General features: G+C 42.9%; 2 protein-coding genes across 2 annotated transcripts in view; both read right to left on the bottom strand.

Moving 5' to 3' along the window:
* Positions 1–35: 35 nt before the first annotated feature.
* pdcd4b (programmed cell death 4b) lies at positions 36–11,499 on the bottom strand. The gene is made up of 12 exons (XM_036530949.1): positions 11,446–11,499; positions 10,700–10,802; positions 9,059–9,364; positions 6,552–6,646; positions 5,586–5,699; positions 4,683–4,904; positions 3,437–3,534; positions 2,735–2,849; positions 2,336–2,443; positions 1,946–2,056; positions 1,435–1,574; positions 36–682 (listed from the first exon to the last, which is right to left on the bottom strand). Exons 2-12 carry the CDS (start codon positions 10,740–10,742, stop codon positions 622–624), a joined length of 1,413 nt encoding a protein of 470 aa, XP_036386842.1. The 5' UTR covers positions 10,743–10,802; positions 11,446–11,499; the 3' UTR covers positions 36–621.
* A 3,687-nt stretch (positions 11,500–15,186) lies between these two features.
* Positions 15,187–17,553, bottom strand: part of rbm20 (RNA binding motif protein 20) — a 55,702-nt gene continuing 53,335 nt past the window's right edge. Inside the window, exons 13-14 of the mRNA XM_036548296.1 lie at positions 17,049–17,170; positions 15,187–15,261 (exon numbers count right to left, since the gene is read on the bottom strand). Coding sequence (XP_036404189.1) covers positions 15,187–15,261; positions 17,049–17,170 — 197 coding nt within the window. The remainder of the gene's footprint in view (positions 15,262–17,048; positions 17,171–17,553) is intronic.

Raw genomic sequence — 17,553 nt, 5'->3', positions numbered from 1 at the left:
ATGTTTTTGAACATAAACAGCAAGCACGACTGGGTACATTTCACTCACCAGTGTTCTTAAATATAAAAATAAACATTCTGGACACCATTTTGTGAAACTTGCCCGAAATAAGTCAACTTTTACACTGCGTTCTTCTGTTGCCTTCAGTTATAATGTCTTCAGGATAGAGGAAAAATTTTCAAGCACAGCATCTATAAACAATAGCAGCCAATAAGAGGAGCAACTGTTCTGAACAAATGTGCCCCCTTCAGTATAAAGCTTTATACACAAACCAGTGATTCTTGTACAAACACTGCTGTCGGGAAAAAGGAGTGGCAGTGAAATCAATACAAAAAACATGGAATGACTACATCGTTCAGAGGTGTGGCACTTTCTGAGTTAGCTTATTTCCAGACAACTGTCAGGTATATTTACCTTTCTCTCCTTCAAAAAAAAAAAGAAAAAAACGTAAAAGAAAAAAAGTGCCTTTATTTCCCATGCCTCCTTTTTCCAAAATGTACATTCTTAACCATTGAAAGGAGAGATTTTGTACCTAAACCATTATAACAAATATATGAAGTGTAAAAAGTAGCTCCAGTATTGTGGATGCACCTGGCACGAGCTGGCTCCCAGAGCGGCTCCTCAGTAACTCTCCAGTTTAAGCCGTCCTCCGTCTCCTTCGCTCACAAATCTCTTGCGACCGCTTCAAAAACAAGAAAAATGCAGTATGCGTTATATAAATTAACAAACGGTAGATTCAAAATTAATTTGCCTGCATGGAAATATGATTTCTCAATCGGCAGACATGTGGAGTTTGCATACAGAAAGCCTCTGATGCAGCAAAATCAGCATTATGTAAAGTGAACTGCCCATTATGAAAACATAAAAAGTGCAGGCTTAATATACAGTGTTGCCACGAATATGCATCATTTTTTTATACGACTCCTACACCACATCCAGTAGCAAAGGATTTAAGGGGTTAGGTGTGTTACTGTTACCAGGAGTTGGGCCATCATTTTCCCCATCTAACAAAGATCACTTAGATCTTAAACTTATTCACTATAAAAAATAAAATTACAAATCTTCAATTACATCCACAATTTCTTAGACAGAGATTCCTCTGTTTGCTCTTGTGTTCTTAAATAAACCAATTTAAAATCATTGCTGATGTGCAATGTTTGCGTTAAAAAAAACGGTTTAGCACATTTTGTTATAAGGAATTTGTAACGTACACACAAAAGTGTTCCCTTATTTGTCAATGGCACTGTGGCAAAAATTGATGATCCAGGAATTTTTGAACAATGTAATGCTTGCAATCTATGTTTTGCGCTTGGCAAAGCGCTCTGTGACAATCCTATTGTGAGGGGCACAGTGTGCAAACGCAGTCTGATTGGTCAATGTCAGAGTCAAAGTCAGGCAAGAGCTACTGGCCAATGCAGATAAAACACCACCTACCGAGAGGGGCAGAGATCCCTCAGTCTTTTGTCAATAACGCCAGCACTGTAGCACTTCTCCACAAATTGCTCGAGTACGGCGTAAGCGCAGGGGACATCTATGTTAATTTCTGCTATCTCAAAGTAAACTCTTTGGAACCCCTGCAAAAAAAGAAGTCATTCATTAAACAAAGGTGATGAATCACACTGATGTGGATTAATGCTGAGTGACTAAAATGTTGAGCTGCTACCTAAACAAAATACTAGGCAGTGTTAATGCATTTCAAATTTTACTTCACAAATATAACACTGCAACTGACAAAAAAGTCCAAGAACAATTAACCACATATGAAGAACTGTTATCCAATCATATGTTGCCTCATTAAATATCCAGCTGTACAAATGGATAACAAGTAATACTGACACTGATATGAGTTGCTCTGGATAAGGGCATCTGCTAAATAATAAGTAATGGTGAAGAGATGAAATGCAAACACGCAGTATCATTTCTATACACAAGGTGGCGCCATTACCCTTCTCATTTGGTCCACAGTGATGACAGAGGACTCCCACAGAAATTTCAGCAACTGCACAACCATTTTGAACGTTCTCTCCCCCTTAGACTCCAAGACCATGACTATTGCCTAATTTTGAGGAGAAAAAACACAGAAAGTGGTCAATTTAAACTACATTTCTCTGTATATCAGTACCACCATGAAATAAAATAAACTGAAAACAATCTCAATAGTGGAAGACATTTGAAGAAGCTGCATAGAACTGAGCAAGTGAAACGCCCACCTACACCTAGGATTTTTTTCTTACAGCACACCATAAATACACACAAAGTCAGTTTTATGCATTCCACAACCAAATTCTTTTCACTGAACATTTGCTCATATGTAGGGTATGAGGCTTTCCCTTACCTCATAGACAAACTCATGATGGAAGTGGGGCACCTCGAGTTCTGTCAGACATCTCTCTGCCTCCACCACATCGCCAGACAGAAGGTACTCCTTCAGAAGAAGGTTCACCTGATAGAGAGAATACACAGTGAAGTGCTCCATCTGAGCCACGGGCTGATGAGCACACAGTAGCGCATGGTTTTATAGCCAGAAAAGTGTTCATGCAGACAGAACTAATGTGTAGGATGCAGTGCGCTCAAGCCTGCGGCACATAAAAGTCTACTTGGTGCTGTGCCGAGTGCATTGAGCACACCAAGAAGAATGTGCTACATTTATGGTTCAAACAGGCTCTTGATATTTGAGGTGTTACTTTTTCAAAAATGCACGAGTCTGTGGTGGGACAGGACACGCCCCCCTCACCTCTTTGATGAGCTGAGTGACGGGTCTCTGTCCGCCCCCCGAGCCCCACATGTTGTCGATGCGCAGACCCCCCCGGCTCATCTTCAGCAGTACCGCCGCCCTGTCCAGCGCTGCCCTGTCAATCAAAGACCCGCAGAGTCACCAAGCACACCCCTGCCACAACACTGGCAGCCAACTCAAGAAAAACAAACAAGGTTTCCTCTCCTCTTCCTGCTCTTGATAAATCGAAAGATAAGAGCTAATACCGTGGAGCTGTTCTGCCATTCTAATCTCGAGATTTGAGAAGTTCATCAATGCTGGCACTCAGTGAGTTGTTGGAAAGACGTTTTCAATGCTGTGTTTTACTAGTGCTCAGTTTTTCCCTCTCTGGCTCTCTTAGCAGTTGCCCGCTTGAATTAAAGTGTAATTTACTGCTAAATCAATTTGAATAAATTGCTTTCCTCGCAGCTAAAATCTTGTGTTGGGATTTATTTTCTACATTTATACCCAGGGATTGTTAACTCTGTCAATGTAGAGAACAGGAGGAATCAGTCAATTCAGAAAGAAGAGAGGGCTTATGTATCTTCCTTACAGTTGAAAAGGAAAAAGGCAGTGAATGCCTGAAAAGTAAATGTTTAAAAAAAAAAAAAATATATATATATATATATTATATATATATATATATATATATATATATATATATATATATATATACACATATACCTTGCATGTTCACAGTCCACTTTCCCTTTGTAGCTCTCGATGTAACTTTTAGACAGGATTTCATCCCTGACAGCTCGGGCGATGAACTGGCCAACAAGCTGTGAGACGAAACAAAAACAAAGCAAAAAACACTACGAGTTAACTTTGCACTGCATTACATAATGTTGAGGCCAGAAACCCCATCATCACATTAACAGCACAGCAACGCCCTAACTGAACACTTGGGCAGTTTACAGCAAAAAAAGGAGGGTTTTTAGAGAGGGAGTCGGCGGCTTCATGGTCCGATCTGAAATTACAGACCTGGAGGGCCGACCAAAGTCACGTCAACAGCAACAGCAAACATGCCCCGAAGTTAGCTGAAATTTGACTCCGTAAACAGTTTCCACCTCCACAAAAGCGAACATCTGGGGCCCCTTACAAATTCGTACAATGGGGAGCGGGAGTCGGCGAGAGGGGGGCCTTTTCCCAGCGGCTGGCGTGACACCGGGGAGCGCGGCGTGGGTATTATTTGTTTACACTGAGCGCCGCTCATGTCGTGACTCAGACAGAAGAAAAAGCTGGCCTAGTGATTCTGCCGAGAACAATGCGCCCCCGCGCTCAGCGGCCTATTGTCTCTGTTCAGATTCTGTAAGGGTGGTGAACTGCCGCTCGTCTGCCCAGGACTGAGCTCGCTGTGTTTGGGAACGAGAGAAAGAGAAGGCGAGGGGGTGGGGGGCTGGGGGAAAAAAAAAAAAAAAAACGAAAAACCCTTTAAACTTCCTACGCTGAGCTAGCAGTTTGCTGACGCACGGACAATGGGCGAGAGAGCTCATGTCTCTCTGCGCCTGAAAGAAAAGAGCTGAAAATTTATCTCTGACCAGCCCGGGCTGCACTGACATCAGACGCGGCTCACCGAGGGCCGACCTCACAGCAGCGCTTCCTGTTAACCACAGCCTGCTTGTTTAGACTGAGAGGAAAGAAGAAAAGGAAACCTCAAACACTTTGCGCAGACGCAAGTCCCCTTTAAAGCGCGCTGGGGTTTCTGAGCGCACACTGCGGCGTGATCGCTGTTTGAGACGCCTACATTTGACTTCCTGTTTGGCTGGGCGAGGGGGGGGCTCGGACGACTCCGGACTTCCTCTTCCAATTGGCTCGGTTTAGGAATTGTTGTGCACTCCCTCTGCTTTCCTGCTGTGTAAAACAACCTCCTACCCCAAGGCCTCTGTCCAGCGCTCGCCACCCCCCCCCCCCCTGCCCTGGCTGTTACCTGCGGGGCTCCGGGTGTGTCCAGCACCAGGTCGGGCAGCTCCCTCAGCAGCTTGTCGAAGGAGCTCTCCACGTCACTGAGGGTCAGAACCCGGCCGCAGAGGTCAGACAGCAGCCGGGCTGTCAGCTCCCTGTGGCTGGCCTTGGCCTCCAGGGCCAGCGACACGGCCAGCATGGGCACGCCGCTCTTCATCTGACCCAGGTTCAGCTCCCCCAGCAGCTCCTGCACCGACACGGAGACCCGTTACTGCAGGTCATCGACCCGAGTCACGCTACACGTGCCAGCCTTCCCACAATCCTCTGCTGCTTTTTAACAGGGGGAGGGTCACCATGTCAGTGTTTAGAGACAGTTACCACAGTTTCTTTCCTCTTACTAATATGTGTTATGCAAACACTACAGCCAATTAAACATAAGGAAATATCCACACATCAACAGTACTCACAAGATGAGTCACAATACCAATAACCTAAATTAGCAAAAGACTGACAAGATTGTCTACAAACTAAATGTGTGAATCTCTCTCATTGTGTGACAACGTCTTGGCAGCATAAAACAAAATGCTTGTGGTAATACACACAACAAACTCTGCACAGAACTGATTTTGAGGCACCTAGTTTGTGGTTCTTCATATGGAAAACAAACCCCTGGTTGGTGCATTTCCTTATAAAGCACTTGGTGTGCTCAACCCAACATTTTCCTTGAGGTTCCAGTCTGACTTTCAGAAATATAACATTTCTACTCATGAACACAATTTCAATTCACCTCTTGAGCCAACTGAACTAAAATGGAATTGACACCCAACTCCGCTGTAATCAGATATACACGTTCAATGACAACCTCCAAGTGTGACCTGACCTACTGCTGCTTACAACAAGCAGCTTTTTACGGGAGATGAAGACTTACCGCCACCTCATTGGTGTCCCCGTGCTCAAAATACTCCTGCACGATGGGTGTGACCGTCTTCTCAAAGTCGTCCTCGTCCAGCGGCAGCACCACCGTCTCGTACACACAGTTTTCCTACAGCCAAGGTACAGGGGGGAGAAGGGGGTTTTTCCATCATTAAAGATCAACACAAGCGATGACAGCAAAACCACTGCAGAGCTGGAACCAGGCTAGCTTGCTTAGCGTCGGCTCCGGGCGTTTTCCCATGATCTCTGTCATCGTGGCGACCTGCCTTGGCTCACTCCGTTGGCAGCGTGGGCCCCTGGTCTGCTTGCTTTACAAGCGCACTGCGGACAAATTTAGCAGTCTGTGTCGCTGATCTACATCGCAGCTTAACATTGAGAGGAGCACGGAAAGGGAGGAAGGGGCAGGCTGCCATCGCCAGATCGCGGTTCAGTCAGAGGTGGATAAGCAACAATAGGATTAAGCAGCGCAGCGGAAAATCTCAGCCTCGGGCGGCACAGGAAGTCCCGGCAGTCACCTTGATGTGGCCAGACGGTAGCATTTAGCGTGATCTCACGTGCTGCAGCTCAGCTTGCAGGTAATGCAATGGAAGAGCTGCTGTTCCAGCTCACGTCGGCCTGGTTCCAGCACTATAGTGGAAACCGGGGTAGTGGAACCGACACTGACTGTTCTGTTTGCTGAAAGTTTCTTTGAGAAATGAGGACTCGCAATCAGGCTGGTGACAAGTATGGAAAACCTTTGGAGGCAACTAGGCATAACGCTAAATGAATCACAAATCATTTGAAAAATTTCACACTGCAACACTTCGAGCACAAAAATAATGACTTCAATGAGGCTGACTGTGTAAGTCCTTAAATGTTTCCAAAATGAGTGAACCCACAGACCACAAAATATGACACAGTCTCTAGATTGTTGGTGGGTGTGCATAGCAAATTCAGAGAAATTACTAGAAATAAACATTACCTGGTCTTCATCATAATTGGGGTCTTTGACATCCACCTCTTCAAGGTCATAGACCTCTCCTGGGGGTCCCCACACACCTTTGCCCCCTGCTCCACCTGAGAACACACAGCAACCACTCAGCTGCTCTGACAGTTGTGGCCCTAATCGAAGACCCACTACTCACTCAGCGTTAGGTGTGGGAACTGCTGTCTACCAGTGCTTTATTTTACAGTCCACACTTGACTCACACCCACTCCATAGACGTATCTGACATGCCTCAGAAGCAAGAATCTTTAGAATGCGGGGCTGGGAAAACTCTTCTAAGCAAAAGTAAACATTTACATTTACATCTTGAGCGACTTCTTTTAAACAAAGTCATCGTGGCCATCTGTGCACACCTGACAGGCTGTCCTAATCACCGTGAATACACTGCTGAAAAACAGGCTTTTTAAGACAAAATGCTTGTGTAATACCGTGACACATTACTACATATACATACAAAGGGGAAAAAAGGGAAACACGGCTCCTCTGAAGGGAAAAAAAAACTCCTTATGTAACCGCTCTCTGCGCACATACTGTGAAATACAGATTTTTTTTTTGAACCCCATATCTGGTGGTACTGACAGGCAATTCCAAAGCCATTTCCCAACAGACCTCCCCTTCCCATTGCATAACAATTCCAACAATGTACCATACTGTAAGTCCGTATCAGCCCAGAGACCATGTGCTATAGGGCAGACGCTGATAGTGCATATTGCACTGCTAAGACAAAAGCGACATCTGCCAGACCAGCTGAGACAGACTGCCCCGTATTTAAGAATCGCGGTCTCCGAGAGGACTGCCAGCATGTCCAAACCCCCCCTCTCTAAAATCCCTTGGATACATATATTTATCTATATTTAGCTCTGCTGACCGAGTGACCACTTTCCAGCACATCTTGTTCCTGCGCCGCTCTGGGAGATTCCACATCAACCAGGCATATTTATGTTTCAGTACCAAATTACAAGCGGAGGACAAATCTTCAAGGAGACACTTGCTGTTCCATGACAAGGCATGAATGCGGGCTCTTAAGTTTATGTAACCGGTAAGATTAATGGCCACCCGGAGTAAAAAGGCATTAGTCGAGGATGCCTGGGTCCAAACAACATCTCGCACGCACCAGTGTTATTAGCGCCTGGGGCACCCCCACCAATCATTTCGGGGGGGGGGGCGGTTTCCCATTTTAGAATCTTTACCTCAGTGTGTTCACCATTCCAATGTGAATGGGCTACCTTCCTACACTGGGAAATCCTCAGATTTACATTACATAATATTATTGTTATTTAGCAGACACTCTTACCTGGAGTTATCAATTTATACAGCTGGATTTTTACTGGGGCAGTTCTGGGTTAAGTGTACCTTGTCCAAGGGTACAGCAGCAGTGCCCCAGTGGGGAATCGAACCAGCAGCTTTTCAGTCGCAAGCTCTGCTCCTTACCACTATGCTACACTGCCAGCCCCTTTAATCCTGCAACAATAACATTTTAACTTTGCAATGCCACTTCCCCTTGACAGGCTAAATGCTAGTTCGACAGTGGCCAGCAGCAGCCTGATGGGTGATCGCCAGGTCACTCTGAGAACGAGACCATTTCTGTCACCGTGAAACAAATCGCATGCCATTTAGTTCTGCATACACTGCACACACTGTGTGTGTCCCAGCTTAATTATTAAGCTTAACTGCAATTATTGCCTGGCTTTCTACAGTATGTGGGGCACTGCACCCGATAGAAATGGTGAGTTTGTTTTTCATGCTGTGCTGGCCAACATGTTTTGGGCTTGTTTCAAATCTGATGCAACCTCATGCATACCTCATATACAAAGGCATACTGAAACTCTACAGGGCGCTACTCACAATGCTGAGACAAAAGCATAGTGTTTACACAGAGACAAGGGTATCACAGGCCTCTGAATAAAGCAACAATTAAAAAGTTGTAAGTAATTACTCATGTAGTCACTATCCATTTATTAAAGCCACATAAGATTTATCAGGTCTGGTTTTATGTAGGGTTATCCCAGAGATTTCTTGAACCATACCAGGTTCTCAGGTCAGGTCTCGCTGAATTTGTGCCCCGCTTTCAGAGGTTTTCCTCTTCCAGCATTATTGAGGATCTAATTCATCCTAATTCAGTTCCTTTTAATAAGAGTAAGCACATCAAAATCTCACATTATTACATCAATTTCATTTTCAGCAGATGCTCTAAACCAGAGCGACTTACATAGGTTACCTTTTTTTTTTTTTTTTTACATGTTCTCCATTTATACAGCTGGATACTTGCTGTGGCAACTCTGGGTTAAGTACCTTGCGCAAGGGTACAACAGCAGTGCCCCAGCAGGGAATTCAACCAGCAACCTTTTGGTTGTGCTGTTCCTTACCACTATACTACACTGCTGCCCCCATGACAATGTGGTTGGGTCACGTGGGTGGGAGGAGCCAAAAAAAAAAAAAAATTAAAGTTCTATCTAACCTGTATTTGTGGTACCATGACATACCTTTCTTTGGTAGGCCCCGCCCCTTGCCCAGTCGGGACTTCCTGTCCAGCAGTTTGCCCTTGGGGCTAGTGGGCGTCACCAGAGGGCCCCGGACGCTGTCCCCGTTGTCGCTCAGGGAGTCCCCCCGGCCGGAGTCCCTGGACGAGTTCTTCCTCAGCCTCCTCTTGGCCTTGGCCTTGACTCTGGCTTCGTGGATGCTGGAAGTGGGGGCCGAGATCCAGTTCCCGTTAATCTCGTTATCGACCTTCCAGCTTCCCCCCTTCTCCTCATCGCCGGACAGGAAGGAATCGCTCAGATCGTCCGCCTCTGCAGAAAGGAGGGATGAAATGTCACGCCGCAATCTAAATTTCCAATATCACAAGCTGGACAGCGTCGGATATTTCCAAAAGGAGGCACACGACTGGAATCATGGCCAGTTTGGGGGGGGGGGGGGGGGGGGGGGTGAGGGGTCAATGTCATAAACATATTAAAGAATAAGATCATGGACAGATTATTTTAAATCATTCCAGATTAGTCATCCAAAATTAACCTAACAGACCTAACAATAGTGTTTTTAGAAGGGAATCTTCTCTGTTCTCATTTTGACAGCAAAATTACCAAAAAATACCAAATACCAAAAATTCCTATTTTCCAAAGCACAGAATCAAAATGAATGCAGTTTATGACAAAGAAAAATCACTATCATTAAATAATGGTCAGTCACAAAGGAATTAAATTACACATGAACATCTGTGAATCAAAGTCAACACTGATGGTCAAATTAACCTCGCAAGTGTATCAGCTTTCAGCCAGCATACAAATCATAGGCCTATCTACCAAGCACTGCTTCACATGTTTCAGTAAAAGACAAAACATCATTTAAGGATTAAAAGCCTAGTGATGAAAGACTGATAAAACGGAGAGGCTTCCAATTAGTATGACTACAAAACATTCATGAAGCTCGTTGTTTGGAAATGTGTGCATTTAAGACAATAAAACTGATCCTCTGTGTTCCAGCTGTGGAAAAAATTTTATTCTCACTGTACCCACCACAGTCTACAAAAGAAACAAACCAGTTAAAGCTCTCTCACAAATATCCAAATATTTCTATAATTCCAAATGCTACTACATGAACAAAGGTCGGTATTAATGTTACAAAAACTAAAACACAATATATATTCAGTCTAACAAGAGAACTGCCTCTGGCTGGAGAAATGTTTTATGTCAACGTAAGCGTAAATTACAGTCACACCCTGCTAACTACTTTTTTTTTAATTACAATTCCCGAGGGACCATATAATGTTACATAACCACCTTTGCTTGTTGTGGCAACTTGGGGCAACTTACTGAAGCAATTACGGTGATATACGGCGTTCTATAGGTTAGGTAATTTTATATAATGTAGAGAACTTCCATAACACCAGAACCAATTTAATATCCCTAAAATGACAGACCTTCAAAACTAACCTCATATACTACGGGTTAGATCCGTTGCAACCGTGTTTAGGTTACCAGCGACTTTATGACAGTGTGCATGACAGAAATGGGTCATGTTGTGATTAGGGGAAGAATAAAAAAAGTCACCGACAGGGTAACAAAACAAATAAACAAAAACATGCTACAGTGGTATAAATAAACACGGCTGACTTCTGATCAACTTACCTACGGGGTTAGCGTTAAGCCATGCCTCGCACTCAGTTGCCATGGTGTTTTTAAAGCGATCTGCTGCGAAAAAAAGCGTGCGAAGTGGATAACTTCTTGTTCCCTAAAATATCAAATACAAATATTTTAATTGCTTGTATAGATTACAAGCAACATTTAATCATTAATTCACCAAAAACCCAAACTGGCACCGACTCCTCATCAATTTACAAGTCTGTAAAATGCACGCCAAACAAAGCTGACCCAGTTCCGCACCCCCCCCCCCCCCCCCCCGCTGATCTTGCAGCAGTTTCCTGCAAAAAAATCAGTGACGCTGACCAAGCCAGATAAACTTTGTTTTTGCAATTTAACTTACGTGGAACAATGCCACTTGCTAGCAAGGTGAGTGCATCATTCATACAAACACAGCGCCACACTGCATTGCTAATTTATAGAAAGAGGACCATCGATGAATGCATGAACTTTCCTAGCTAGCAATTTTCGCTAATCCAAGGCCACCGTGATTGTTGTTAAAACCTAAGATAGCAAAGCTCGCTTACTAAGAGTAACCCAGCAGATACTCAGTTACCGTCGCAGCTAGATAGTGATAGTAAATCTATCCCGAACGTAGCTGGACACAGTGAGTTAGCAAGCTATCTGCGTTTTAGGAAATGTTTTCAGAAATATCACCGTTCTTCGGACAAAGGAATGATTTTGCATTAGCCTACCACTTTTACAGCATTCAAGACTGGAAACAAATCACTTACCAGTCTATACCCTGTGCAAGCTGCAAGTTGGAGTGTTGTTGCTGCTGTTTTTGTGTTCTCTGCCCAGCAACACTGTCATATGACGCCATCCTTCGGAATTCTGATTGGCCCTAAGAATGGAGGCGGATAAGGAAGAAGACCAATGGAAAGGGCGGAGGAGGCGTCCTTCTACATTTTTCTATTGAAGAAGCGATGGCTTTCGGTTCGAGTGTGCTGCCATCTAGGTTGGTTGTTGCAGGCTCGCAATCGGCTCTGTTTACGTTGTGCTACAAATGTATGCCTGCACATGTTATGGCCAGATTGGACGTTCGAGAAAGTGTCTGCAGTGAGGTTAAAATTCATTTGGTTATGTAAGACGTACATGATTGTATACATTTCTAAACAATAATACAGGGTATTATACAAAGTATTCGCTTTCGAATTAAGATAAAATATGAAATATAGTTGTTTGAGGGAGCAGCAATTGCTTAAAAGCATGTCGTTTCATTCTAACACTGGGCTGGGAGAAAAGCAAGTCTGTTTAGGGGGTCAGTTCGCCAAAACATCACAAAACAAAACAGATGACGTCACACTTAGGACAGCCTATCATTGTTCTGAAATTCTTCCGCGATATGTCGTTCAAACATGTCAATGTTCAATACACAATGTATGCCTTGTTTCCATAGTGATTTGTTTAGAATTTGATGTTAATCTATGGATCACAGGAGTATAGCGTGACTAGTGACATTTGTGAATGCCATCCATTAGTTTCAAATATTGGTCACAATCGTCTTAAAAGTAAAATCATAAAAGTTATTAATAGAATGTTCTAGACGTTCTACGATGGAACGTAGGTAGACATTGGGAGAGCTTTGCATAGTCAAATATATATTTTAAAAGCTCTTTTTTTTGTATCCGCAATATTTTTACATTATGAGGTAAAGGATTAAAGCAAATATTTCAGAGGTTACCAAATATCACATTTAGGTCGGCCCATTTTAAATACCTTTGTCAAGTTCTGACAGACGGGCTATATATGCATTAAGTTACACACTATTTAGACACAATTACATTACACAATAAAGTACACTGTTTAATAATCAATCATTAAATTAGTCAGAGTCCTTAAGTGTCAGTGGTATTAATAAACTTAAATCCATGTAATAAACAACGTCCAGAACATTTACCATTTAAAGTGCAAGCGTTTTTAACCATAACTATATTCCCTCTTAAAAAACGAAGACATAAATAAATAAATATTGTTAAAATAAAAGTTGTTAAAACTGTTTTTTTTTTTTTTTACTTAAGACTGACTCACAGAAAATTACAACGGTAAAGTTACTGCTGTACGTCAGAAGTACAAGGCCAATCAGTAGTATCCAAATTACACCACAAGAGGGAGTGCTTTCCGTTTCCATTCATGCAGTGTTCTTGATTTGCCGCTGTCTGCTCTTTTTGACTGTCAAATAAAAATGACTGAAAGTGCAGCTTTGATCGTGTTTTTTCCTGATTCTCTTCCACGTTTTTTCACATTTCTTGACAGCACTCCCAAAAAATTCACAGACTTTTGTTTGGTTTAGTTCATTGTGTCCGTTCATTCTGAATAATATCTCCAGTCAGTCAAAATTCACCTGAAAACCTTCCGCTGTAGTCAACAAAACTACTGTCTCATCGTAAAACTGTTAAGTAATGATCATTTTCTACAAAAGTGTCGTTCATAAGTTTGCAAGAAATCAACAGCCTAAACAAGTGCTGTCTACTGGATATCCACATGGTTGTCACCTCAGGTCTTTAATTACTTGGATCGCCTGTTGGCTCATGTGCCAAAAAGCTTCTTTACAACCTTCCGAACTGTGAATCCTCAGGACTAGGAGTGAACACCGCCACTCTAAAGTATGAGGTGGTCTTTACACCATCTAGAGTCTTAAAAATAGAAATAGTGGTGGAAGGGATGGCATGTTGAATGGTTGACGTTTACATTTTATTGAAGTTGAGGTTGAAGTATTCATCAGTTTTGGCATGTATTAGTTTCGACCATTTTTCTTCTACCAAACAGCTTGATGTGCCCTACACACAAGTACAATAAAACAAGCAGATGGCAGTTTACTTTTGTCAAAATGTTTATTTAAATAAGTATTTCTGAATACCCCTTAAAAAGTTCAAGGATGAACCTTAAGCCCATCTTAAAAGTGGGTGCAACAGTATTCACAGTATATAAAACAGAAAAAAGATATCAAGATCCAGTGTTCATGACCCCTTTCCACTGTCTTGCTACACAAATAATTAAATACCATTTTTCATTAAAAGTCTACAATAAATAACAAGCACACATGGTCCAGTTCAAGTATCTCTACAGTTTACAGCACTGTATCAGGATTTTATTTGTCAGTATTGCCTAAATGTCTGACCTTGTTATGGTGGCACTTGTTCATGAACAATAAGATTAGAAAACCAACAAACTTTGACACAAAAAAAAAGCCTTTCGCTATCTATCACAGTTCATTATATTACCCGTTAGCAGATCTGGAGACCTGCTGGTTAGCCATGTAAACTGACCATCTAAGGACACTTCCTCTATATGATTATGGGGTATGAAAGCCAAAGCTTAGCACTCTGGTGCTAACAGCTCCTGTGTTACCTGGTTATTCAGATTCCATGTCTAATTCCACAGAGCCAGTGAAGCCAGCTGATTACTACATCTGATTTAAGCAAAAGAATAGCCTGGCTGAGACAGTGAGTCTAATTCATACCACTCTTACAAGCTGTGAGTGAAATGGAGGTTGTAGGAACCAAGTATGACTTAACATATTTATGAGATACACATGTATAGCTAGATGTTCACTATTCAGGAAAAAGCATGTGAATGAAAATTGTCATCAGTAGGGAGAACAAATCAATTATTTATTTATTTTTCATTTTTTTTCTGATGATTATCCCAAAATGTGAGTATATAAGGAGACCTAGGATTCAGAGGCCAGAATGGAGCATCACAAAATGTGCTGAGTCAGTCATTTGTTCTTTACAAAGATTTCATTATGAATGGACAGATGACCAAAGAATCACATCCATGATGATGCTTGTTGGAGATTTTTGAGGTCTGTCCATTTTCAGAAACAAAGATTAGCATTACTGTTAGGAGTAGATGCCATCAGAAAAAATAAAGCAGTAGCAGTAGTGAGTTAATTAGCTAAGCCACTACTCTCTGAAATTCTCAGTAGTCTCAGTCTGGATGTTTCTCCCTTCGAGTGTTAAACTGGCTTGAAATATAGGTTTTGGGAGGTTTTCTGTTAAAGCCCATCAATACATAATGTACACAGAATATAAATAAATACAAATTGGGTACTTGATCCTGAGCTGTACACCCCTCGTTTCTTCTCAAACTCTACAGCACCTCTGGCAAAGCCTGTTAACATCCCCACTGCTCTGGAGACAAGGAAAGTAAATGGATTGTGACTGACACAGAGTTCATCTGACACAGAGCTAGCATTTGGCTTTCATTAAAACGCAATATGAAACTGACTGGAGCGCTGAGCAAGGTTATACTAACCAGGTTTACTATTCTTCTAACCTTGTTTCAAGACTTGTAATTAAAATCCCTGTTTACTTTTAATTCACTGAATATCCAGTTCATTTCTTTTCTCCCTTGGCTTCAGCAGAACTCCACTGCTTCCTGGGCCTGTGGACCTGTGACATCCTGTGACATCCCGGTCCATCCTGAGCTGGGTGTCCTCACCCCTCCGGAAGCGTGGGGTGGGGCCTAGGCTACTCGGCACATGAAGGTTCTGTGTGTAAGCTCTGGGAGGGCGAGCTGTCTTCTGCTAGCTGGGACAGATACTTCTGCAGACAGATTGAATGAATGGCATTAGACATGGGAAAAGGAACAAGCCACACAGCTCATCATTATGATTCCTATCACAATAGCAATGGTTGGTGTCTTGGAAGGTGGTGGTGAAAGCAGTTGTTTGTAGTTGTTGTAGTAGCAGTAATAGTGATGGTGATAGTTATTGTGTTAGCCACAAAAACTTAAAAGACAATGAGGACAGAATTACAGAAACCAAGAAGAGAAATTGCAAAAGGCAAGGTACAAAGATGTGATAATATAATGAATATAAAGAGGGAAGAGTGACTGAAAGACTAAATCATCTGAATGAAGTACATGGGGTGTTCAGGAGTGACCCCTAAGATTACAGTAAAGGGGGAAAGGGAGAACAGTTAAAGGCTGTTGAAGGGATGAGATTCACAACCCTTTCATGAATCATGAATCAACCTCTATTTATCAAGATGGGTAATAATACAAATGAATGCTAGTGAACCAGATTTTTAATCATTTAGTAAAAAAATGATCATTACAACACTCAATCACTCACGGAGTCTGAGGTTTAATGGAATGGATCATGAAAGCATACATTAACTTATTTTTCCACTTAAATATGATATTCTGGTGCCAAAGATTTGTTTGACACAAAAAATCACCAAACTGAAATTGAAGTATGTGGAATGTGCTGAGAGGGGCAGGTGCTTCCTGTGTGTTAAGGCCTTTTGGCGTTGAGTCGCGTATGGACAGAGGCCATTTCCCCAAAAGCCTTGCTTAACACAAACAACCATGGCTGGCCACTCTCCTCACGGGACGTGGAAGGGAAGGCCTCCTCCCACCCCCTCCATCGTCGGGCTGTAATGAGGAACATGCTGTTCCAGAGAGAGGTCTGGCCCCGGTTTTGACAGACAGCGCAACTGTTTTTGAGTTTTTTTGCTCTGGAATGCAGTCCCGTCAAATGTCAGAGAGCCTTTTCGTCCGCACAGCTTCCAGACGCGCTCAGAGTTTCACCAGAGAAATACTGCGGCTGGGGGCACTAATGAGGAACATAATCCAACTGAGAACGCGCAGGGCCCCGCCCCGACCCCGGACACCATGCCCCAGCTCCTCCAGGAGATCTGGGGGGAAGCCTGCAATCTGCAGAGCGAGCTGAACACCCCCAACGCCCCCCCCCCCCCCCAACGTCTTGGGCCCGGGGGGGTGCATTCTTAGACTGTAGGGCAACACCCACTGTCCGTCTCACTCATCAGACAAACTCACTTCAGAGATTACATGTCCTCACACACTTATCTTGACTGTCTTGCTAGACTATTTTTTCCTTTGTTTTCCAGAAATTGGCACAAATTAAGACCTGTGATATTGCCTGGCCTCTTGGTGATATTGGCTGGACTTCGGGGCCATACGCCTGCGCTAACACTTTTTGTCTGGAGGGTAATGGACTGAAGAGTGGGAGCCAAGAGCTGTTATTACATACCCCATCTCGGCGAACGGGTTAGTGACTGACCTCTCCATCTCGTGCTTTGTATCAGGATAGGGTAACAAGTGCTGACATAACTCAGTTTTTTTAAGTTTTATTTCTGTTGGCTATACGCTAGTGCTAACACTTTGGTAGGAGCCCACACAACACTTTACTTCTGTATCGAGAACAAAACAAAACAAAAAATGCTGTAAGTATAGCAAACATAATATCTTCTTGAAAGTAGTGTAATTATCTTCATTAAAAGTTAAGGCGCAAATGTTCTGCAGTTGTTCTGATATGGCAGAAACATTGAGTGAATATTATGTGCAGGGTGGGCTAGCGTGGGCTCACCTGCAGGTTTCTGTAGTGTACAGTGCTCCTGCAGTGGGCGATCTTGGCCTTCTCCTCGCTGGTGTAGAACAGGCCACACAGCTTGCAGTAAAAGCCACTCCTGGGCACGATGAACTCCACCCCTGAACACATCAGCAGAGGCTTTTATTTAAAAAAAAACTCATACTAAACAGCGGCTCTTACAGTGAAGGGTAGAGATCAATATTTATTTTAAAAAGAATAAACAAACCAATTTATGGGTTAACTGAATATCAACTGGACCAATCTATTTCAGCAATTGGACTATGAGAGGAAGACCATTCACTCCTTTATGACCCAATTCATACTTTCCAACTGGGTTAGCTGATGGCTGGGCGTCAAAAATGAATACATGAATGGTCATATCAGATGCACTATTCACTGACCACACATCGCTGTCACTGCCTCTACAAGGGTTCTGATTCATTACATTTTGAATATTCATGAGGGGGTGGAGTCAAAGACCTCACAGACATGGGAAGTACTG

Source organism: Megalops cyprinoides, chromosome 1 (assembly GCF_013368585.1).
Source record: "Megalops cyprinoides isolate fMegCyp1 chromosome 1, fMegCyp1.pri, whole genome shotgun sequence".
NCBI lineage: Eukaryota > Metazoa > Chordata > Actinopteri > Elopiformes > Megalopidae > Megalops > Megalops cyprinoides.
The sequence above is the reverse complement of the archived record's forward strand: the minus strand, read 5'-3'. Positions and strand labels throughout refer to the sequence as shown.